This window comes from Uranotaenia lowii, chromosome 2 (genome assembly GCF_029784155.1).
Source record: "Uranotaenia lowii strain MFRU-FL chromosome 2, ASM2978415v1, whole genome shotgun sequence".
Taxonomy (NCBI): domain Eukaryota; kingdom Metazoa; phylum Arthropoda; class Insecta; order Diptera; family Culicidae; genus Uranotaenia; species Uranotaenia lowii.
This window is the reverse complement of record NC_073692.1, coordinates 218,733,990-218,742,674: the sequence shown is the minus strand read 5'-3', so window position 1 is coordinate 218,742,674 and position 8,685 is coordinate 218,733,990. Positions and strand designations below refer to the sequence as shown.

Genomic DNA, 8,685 nt, shown 5'->3' with positions numbered 1-8,685 from the left:
GTGTCTTTTTAAAACTTATAAATGCTTAAAAAATCAACATTTTTCTGATTCGAGGATGTCGCTCTAAGGATTTGACATCAATAATTATGATCAATATCACCCGGAAGTCTTACCGTCCAATTCCAAAAAATAAACGAAGCAGCAGTAACATCTATTCTACTCATTTTTTTTCGCCTTTCTCAACAGCAACAGATCTGGTCCAATGATAAAGAAAAAAATCACCTAAATTAAACCATGGGTTGCGCGGAAGCCACGTGACTGTGCCTTAAAAACTCTCATTATCGTCCCACTCATTGTCGTTGGATTTCAGCACCAACATGTCAAACTCCTTCGGGTCTCCGCCGGTGCTGTTCCGTCGCGGCGAAATGCCACGTCTATGGTGATGATGATGGCTGCGGTGCTGCCTTTCTAACGGTTTTCTGCTCTGACTATGACTTTGATGATGATGCTGCTGCTGATTGTGGTGATGATGCTGGTGAGATTTGCCGCTACTGTTCCACAACCCTCTGGAGCCACCACTGCTGCGGGATTCCGCCTCCTTCTTCTGTTTCTGCTTCTGAGAATGGCGACGACTAGCACGGTTGCCGCAATTAGTGAATTCGTCATCTTCCTCGCCCTCTCCACCGCTCATGAGGGCCGCAGCTTGGTTTTGCGCTTCGAGATCGGTCGCCGTACAGGTAACGGCCGATTCAATCGAGTGGTAGGAATCGTTTCGACCTCCGGTGGCCCCCGCTCCACTTCCGATCGAGCTGCTTCCTCCTCCTACCTTGGCACTGTGCCGTAACATCAAACTGAAATCGTTCCAGCGGTCGTTCAGGTTGGCTAGCTTCTGGTTAAAATTATGGGCCAACGAGGCGCTGAGGGCCAACTTGAGCCGACCTGCGGGGCGTTTCGGCGTCGTGGGTGGCGTTATGATCGAAAGCGAGGAAGACGTCGAGAGGCGGTTCAGTTTCCGGTTCGCTTCGATGCTACCGTTGCTGTACTGGCTTAATCTGTTACTGTTGTTGTTACCGTGGTTGTTATCACGTAGAATTACTGCTGCTGCTGCTGTTGAGGACGACGGTTCCCCGTAAAACGGCAAATGATGACGACTACTTTCAGGGGCTGCTGGTGGATTCTGATAGGATGTTCCTGCTACTGCTGCTGCCGTTGCTTCAAATAGTAAAGACGACGCTGGTGGCTGCTGGGGCTTTTCTAATAATCAATCTCTATAAATATAGCTACAGTTTTTTGGGCTCTCTTGTGGACTAGGACTGCTCGAGGGAGGCGCCGGACTAGAACTACTGTTGGACATGACTGGGGAAGATCCGGAACTGGAATTGTGTGGACTGTCGGAACGATGTTGTGTTGCTGTCGAGATGAGATCATTGGAAAAGAAGAACAAACGATTAGTTTCCAACATTTTAACAGAGATTCAAAGCGAACTCACCTATGCCATGTCGGGGCGGCTGCCTTTTCATTCGGCCGAGACTTCTGTTACGAGTATTAGTATTAAGGACCTATATAAAAGTGCTATTTTTTAATTATCCTCCATTATCACAAGGCTGTCGGGGGTTATACAAATTATTGATTGTCAGAGCTAATGTATTATTCACTGTCTCAGAAGATATTGATTTTTTTTTTATTTAGGACTACCGCAACTCTATCGTACAACCAAAATGTGGGAGTGAAAAACTTCTTGTTAATGCATAATGTTGTTTTAAAGCAACACTTATTAAAATACAAATATTTCGAAATCGCGTCAATTTGATTTATGATAAAAATATTCTTGAGATTAGAAGATATAAGTCCATGGTACTTTTATAACGATATTTTCATGTAAGATGTGTGAAATATCGAAAAATGTATGCAGAAAAAAGCAAAAATCAAATTATTTATTTTTTTTTTTTTCAAAAAAATAGTTTTCTAAAAATCGCTGTTATTTCTTTAGATTTGATCGAAGTAGTCATCGACTGAAGAAAGATGTGTTTTTCCAAGCTCTTAATTTTCGTTTATTTCAAAAGTGAAACTTTAAAACATAGATATCATCACGGACCCGAAATGGAAGAAGTAATGTGTGTCAGGGGGTTCTCCAGAGTCATCAGGCACGGACAAACGTTCCGAGGGTGTAGTCAGTCAAAAGGCATTAATCAAACGGCGGAAAGTGGTCTCTTCTTAGCAGAACTTATTCTAGCAGTACATCTGTTTGTTATTCAACAGCAGAAATCCCAAAGCTAAGTATTCGCTTTTATTTTAACTTCTTCGTCTAAAATGGGCACAAATAATTTGCAACAAGTTGTTTTGTCCTCTCAATTTCAAGTTCTAGACTAACGAACAGTTGCATATTTTTGGTTTAAGTACTGCTTGAAAACAGCTTGAAAAACTTTGAGTTTATGATGAAATGAGAGTGTCTCCCAATCAAATCCTTTAACTCATTCCTCAAACAAAATTCTTTGCAAGGATGCATAGGTGACCTCGGTCCTAAAGCGCAATATTGATCATTCATCCTTTTCTAACTTTTCCAAACTATCTCTTGACTACTAGGACGTGGCCGGCGCCATTATTGATGGTTCAAAGAGAGACCATCAGTTATGGACATTATGAATGTGATGTCAATCCCAAACAACCATTCTTTTGACCTTTGATCAAAATTGATGGCCTCTGTCAATAACGGAGTAGCGACCATTGGCGATGTTGAACTAGTTCTACTGAGCCACGCCGCGATCATGGAACTCGAAATTTATTGCTCGTTACTGGAATTTATTTAAGAACCAATGTATAAACATCTTCAATTTCACAAAAAATGTATCAAACATTTCGGGTTCAATGATTCAAGGTGGGTGTGAGTAATCAATCAAGCTAAGCTAAGCTAATCGCTGTTATTTCTCTAGATTTGAAAATTATAACAAATTTTTTAATCTCAATCAATAACAAACATCTTACTGCACCTAATAAACAATGTTTGGAAGAAGTATGCAAAATCGTATTTAAACAAACCAACAATTTCGAAAAATATTTTTTAACTTTGATGCTCCATAACTTAAAAAAAAACTCATATAATGGCTTCAAAACTGTTCAGTAGTGTTATTCGATTTAAAATGTTACTGTTTCACTGACTGAATAATTGCTATTCTAAGTTTAAAAAAAATCATGCATAAAATGGTTCAGTTGATAATTTGTCCGGATTGCCCGACCCGGTTTTATTACTATTTTTTTTAAATTGAATAAAGAAGTTTTTTGGTCAAGCTTTCATGTGAATTGCCCAATTTTTTTTTCCTTTTTTATAGTAATTTAACCCTGGTTATTCTTCCTCGGAGTTGCAATAATTCTGATGTGTTGTTAGTAATTAAGCAATTTTCCATTGAGAAAACACATAAACGGAAAACATTGACTTTTGGAAATGCACCGTACGCGTGCTTCCTTCCACGCGATTTCTCGGAGGCCCCATCAGAAAAAAATGAAAAAAAAAGTTTTTAATTTTAGATTTGGAGTGGAAAGTTGACTTAAATTTTCTTGTGTTTTTGCTAATCGTTAATTTACATAATTTCCAGAACGAATTTTCAGCTATAAACTGAAAATTATAGCATTTTTCGTTGAAGGCTGGTCGCATAAATTTTGATGTTTAGTGAGGATTTTGCATGTCAATTAGAAATTGATACTTTAAAATTTTCAAAAAAAAAAAAATTTTATTCAGTTCTTAAATTAAAAACAAAGCAAAACGAAGCAAAAAGTAGCAGCTGGTTTTGAGATATATTTTGTCAAACATTTCATCTATCTAATGGAAAATCAAAAGATACAGCGAATGACGGTGAAAACAATATTTTTTCGGTCAAAAAAAAAGACCAAAAATAACTCAGATACAGTTATTATAAAAAAATTGTTTGATGAATGTTAGGTACATATATCGATTTTTGTGTTAAGCTTTTTAAAACACATATAGAGCTACTAAAAATATGATTTTAAATATGTAATAATATCATTAGAAGTAACTCACGACTATCACATCTTCACATTTGATCCATTCGTTGCATCAATAAGGCACAACAAATTTCGGAAACGTTTCCTATATGTTTTTCGCGGTTCTTAATGTGATAAAAAAAACAAAATAGATCTAACCTTGATCATTTTAATTGGTTTCAATGATTTAATAAAATTTTATTATATATGAATATAAACTAACTCAGTTATATTCAGTTATAGCTCAGTTTTCCTTCTACATAATCCCATTTACAGCATCTTATCTTTAAAACTTAAAACTATTTTTAACCTTCCGAAGCTGTTCGGTTCTATATGCCCCGACACGCACATTAAAATCATCATAATCATAATTCCAATAAACTGAAGAACTGAGATTTTTGGGAGACCAAGAATGTTCTATTAAAAAGAAGAGAAATAACTAAAAGCTATTATTTAAAATTGTCGTGTGACGGTGTTAGTCTGACTACTCCTCCAAAATGCCTCAACAGATGCTCACGAGAATTATTAGATTATTATGTAGGCATGAGAATAAATAGGCATGAACCTCCTACTGCTCTTCAACGGAAAGGGAGGGGATTCAACCCAATACAGGAAAAAATTTGTACAATTTTAAACTGATGATCATCAATACTCAAAACAAGAATGATAGAATGCACTCTAGTTCATAATAAGTAGTTTCCATCCCATCTAGAACGTCTACAATTTTAAACAATACTAGGTATAGATAGTACTTCATGATAGTATTTTTGAAACCTGCAAGCAGTCAAAAAAATCTAAAAAACTACCGTCCAGGAAATTGACAATTTTTTTTAAATCTCTGTAAGAATAATCTGTAGAACGCTACTATGGAAATACAGAGATTTCACAGTACGAAACATACAATAAGTGTTGCTGCTTAGTTAAAAAGTGGAATATTTCAAGTAAATAGAAGGACACAACATAAAAAAACGCGACATTTTAGACTTTTATAAAAAAGTGTCAAAAACAGCAGAAAACTGTACCATAGTAAAAAATTGCAAATAAAAATTGGAGGTCAATCTGGAAGGACACCTGCTATAATTTAAGCTCTAGATTCAATCTATAGGTAAGCTTTTCAATGCAAAAGAAAAGAAAAAAAAATTGAATTTATTTTGAAAAAATTAAGACAAATTTAGAAACTTAGAAACAAAATATCAATAAAAAACGGCATAACTATCCAGCTTCTTGCTTCAGTATATCTCAGGCCAAACTGATGCAGCCAAAATTTTAGGTTTCCTCTTACTTATTTTTAGGGTATTGCATGAAAAGTGATGTCGGTTGAATTTAATGTTTTTCAATGACAAAAGACATACCCCTGTTAAACAGCAAATAACTTTTTTGCCTGAAAAGATACGAAGTTACGGTCTTCGACGAAGTTGTTCAGCGAAAAATTTATAAATTGGCACAAAAATCATTAGCAGTCGAGGTTCTACAGGAGAAACAAAAATGATGTTGATTTTCCAGTACAAAACATTCAATTTTCCCATACAAACCCAAAAGTTCAAACATTACTCATGTTACGTTACTTAAAAATTCTGTAAAAAAAAATTTGAAGGAGTTTTGAGGAATTCAAAAATGACCTCAAATCGACTCAGTTTAATGTAGGAGAAAGTCGGGTAAAACGGACAGTTTCAACATTTCGAAAATGACAATGTTTTTCACAAATCTAATAATGGGAATATGTTTGCCTATGTGTTTCAACACTTTCGAGATCCTTTGTTGATTTACAGCAAGCAAGGTCTCATATTAGTAGACAAATAGAAACAAATACATTCAGTGCGCACAACTTGATGTAATTTTCTCTACTCAGAAAATAATCCATTACTCGCAACATTTTCGGAAATTTCAACCGTTATCAACGGCTTCTCATTGACTCCCTAGAGGAAAACCAGCGAATTTCGGTCGACGGACTTGAGCAACAAAAGCTTTAAAAAAAGTTGTTAGGTCGGGTAAGATGGACACCTAGAGGTCGGGTAAAACGGACACTTAAGTTACTCCAGAGGTATTTTGAATTTTCATCGGCTTGATCCTCCAAATGTTTAAGAATCTCAAACAGGCCATGAAAACTGTTAAAAGTTGATCTTCGGTGAAAAAAATGCCTATTAATACGGAATTCCGAAAGCCACGTTATCCCGCTAGTGAACTAGGACCAATTGGTTCCATTCTGATTTATAAACATCCTCAAATGCTTAATTCACAAAAATATGAAATTAAACTTTTGTATTGTCACGGCAAAAATTATTCCCTGTAAAATTACGCAACTGTCCTGTAACAAACAGGAGCAGGACATTTACCGTAATTTTACAAGTCGAAAAACAAAAGCCTGAAAAGATACGAAGTTACGGTCTTCGACGAAGTTGTTCAGCGAAAAATTTATAAATTGGCACAAAAATCATTAGCAGTCGAGGTTCTACAGGAGAAACAAAAATGATGTTGATTTTCCAGTACAAAACATTCAATTTTCCCATACAAACCCAAAAGTTCAAACATTACTCATGTTACGTTACTTAAAAATTCTGTAAAAAAAAATTTGAAGGAGTTTTGAGGAATTCAAAAATGACCTCAAATCGACTCAGTTTAATGTAGGAGAAAGTCGGGTAAAACGGACAGTTTCAACATTTCGAAAATGACAATGTTTTTCACAAATCTAATAATGGGAATATGTTTGCCTATGTGTTTCAACACTTTCGAGATCCTTTGTTGATTTACAGCAAGCAAGGTCTCATATTAGTAGACAAATAGAAACAAATACATTCAGTGCGCACAACTTGATGTAATTTTCTCTACTCAGAAAATAATCCATTACTCGCAACATTTTCGGAAATTTCAACCGTTATCAACGGCTTCTCATTGACTCCCTAGAGGAAAACCAGCGAATTTCGGTCGACGGACTTGAGCAACAAAAGCTTTAAAAAAAGTTGTTAGGTCGGGTAAGATGGACACCTAGAGGTCGGGTAAAACGGACACTTAAGTTACTCCAGAGGTATTTTGAATTTTCATCGGCTTGATCCTCCAAATGTTTAAGAATCTCAAACAGGCCATGAAAACTGTTAAAAGTTGATCTTCGGTGAAAAAAATGCCTATTAATACGGAATTCCGAAAGCCACGTTATCCCGCTAGTGAACTAGGACCAATTGGTTCCATTCTGATTTATAAACATCCTCAAATGCTTAATTCACAAAAATATGAAATTAAACTTTTGTATTGTCACGGCAAAAATTATTCCCTGTAAAATTACGCAACTGTCCTGTAACAAACAGGAGCAGGACATTTACCGTAATTTTACAAGTCGAAAAACAAATTACGTGACATTTGATTTTTAGTGTTCAACTTATTTACAGGACATTTGTTGTAATAATAAATGAATCTTCGTTTACTTTTAAGGAAAACAATTAAAAATTACAGGTTTTGTTAATTACAGGTTGATTTATTTTAAAGGTTGCATTTTCAGTGACACGTAATAGTCAAATTTTTTTTCTGTGTATGTACATACAAAAAAATCTAGCGGTATCTACCAATTCTACGCAGCACCTTTTTTTTCTTAGCGGCCCGCCACACTCCCCCACACCAAGAAGCTCAAATGAGCCCCCTGGTAATGGACGCTAACTGTTCTCAGCATGTCTGACAGCAAAAGGAAAAACACAAACGCGAACAAAAATTTACTCATGCTGAGAACTTTAATAATATTGTTACTTAGTGCGAGGAGATGTTACGTTACAAAACTTAATTACAACATGAATCTCAGTGGAAATAATATTTCCTTTTAAGAGATCCATGTACATTTTTTTATATTAATTACTAAAATTTAATATGAAATACTACAAAAAAATTATTAAACTACATTCAATTATACTAAATTTACAGCTAAGAAAAATACAAGACAAATAATAAATAACTTCTGAATAGTGGTTGGATGTTCAACGGCTTAAATTTTCTTTGAAATAATGTATAAGTTTGGTTTTGAAACAGTTTCTATTCGTTGAATTTTTTATACCTTCAGGAAGAACGTTGAATTTGGTTGGACCAATAAAAGAAATTCGGCGTTGGCCACAAGAAGTTGAAGATGTGCTGCGTACTAAGTGATGAGAAAAGCGGGTGTTATGGATTCTAACTCCTGTTGTAAATCTCAGGCTTTGACTACTGTTTGAAGAGTGCAAATTATCAAATACATAAATTATTGTTTGTAAATCGCAAAGTTGATTTAGAGGTAATATATTGTGTGACCTGTTAGAATAGATTAGATTGGTTGGATAGAGTAGGGGAAGATTAAAGTTAGTCTTTAGGCATCGGTTTTGTAGGGATTGTAGACGTGACAAAAGGGACAAAGATGCCCTTCCCCATATGGCGATCAAATAATATAAATGAGAATGTATGAAGGCAAAATAGAATTTTAGCAGAACGTGGCGTGGGACGAATGCTTGGACCCTCCATAAGATTCCGCTATAAGATGAGATCTTTTTTTGTAAATTTTCTATGTGATTGCTCCGTGACAGAGTTTCATCCAGAGTTATACCCAAATATTTGAAGTTGTTCACTCTTTCGATCGCGATTTCGGTGATTTTGGGATTATTATGAGGTTCAATTTTTTTTCGATAAGAGTGGAAGATCATATACTTTGTTTTGGTGAGGTTGAGAGTCAAAAGGTTTGTGGAAAAGTATTTATAGAGAACTTCTAAATCTTCTTCCATAAGCATGGTAACACTATTTGGA

General features: G+C 35.5%; 2 protein-coding genes across 2 annotated transcripts in view; both read right to left on the bottom strand.

Moving 5' to 3' along the window:
* Positions 1 to 265: 265 nt before the first annotated feature.
* Positions 266 to 1,460, bottom strand: LOC129742333 (protein roadkill-like). Its single transcript, XM_055734223.1, has 3 exons — positions 1,430 to 1,460; positions 1,225 to 1,350; positions 266 to 1,152 (listed from the first exon to the last, which is right to left on the bottom strand). Exons 1-3 carry the CDS (start codon positions 1,458 to 1,460, stop codon positions 266 to 268), a joined length of 1,044 nt encoding a protein of 347 aa, XP_055590198.1.
* LOC129743682 (semaphorin-1A) overlaps positions 789 to 8,685 on the bottom strand; it is an 832,298-nt gene continuing 824,401 nt past the window's right edge. Inside the window, exons 21-22 of the mRNA XM_055735770.1 lie at positions 1,430 to 1,512; positions 789 to 1,350 (exon numbers count right to left, since the gene is read on the bottom strand). The gene's annotated coding sequence lies outside the window, so the exon portion shown is untranslated. The remainder of the gene's footprint in view (positions 1,351 to 1,429; positions 1,513 to 8,685) is intronic.

What these genes read in the sequence shown, in the direction of transcription:
- LOC129742333 (XM_055734223.1), bottom strand. Translation starts at nt 1,460, where the DNA reads ATGAAAAGGCAGCCGCCCCGACATGGCATAG. An exon ending in GCCGCCCCGACATGGCATAG is followed by an intron (nt 1,351 to 1,429) that starts GTGAGTTCGCTT and finishes TCATCTCGACAG; the next exon opens with CAACACAACATCGTTCCGAC. An exon ending in ACAAGAGAGCCCAAAAAACT is followed by an intron (nt 1,153 to 1,224) that starts GTAGCTATATTT and finishes TACTATTTGAAG; the next exon opens with CAACGGCAGCAGCAGTAGCA.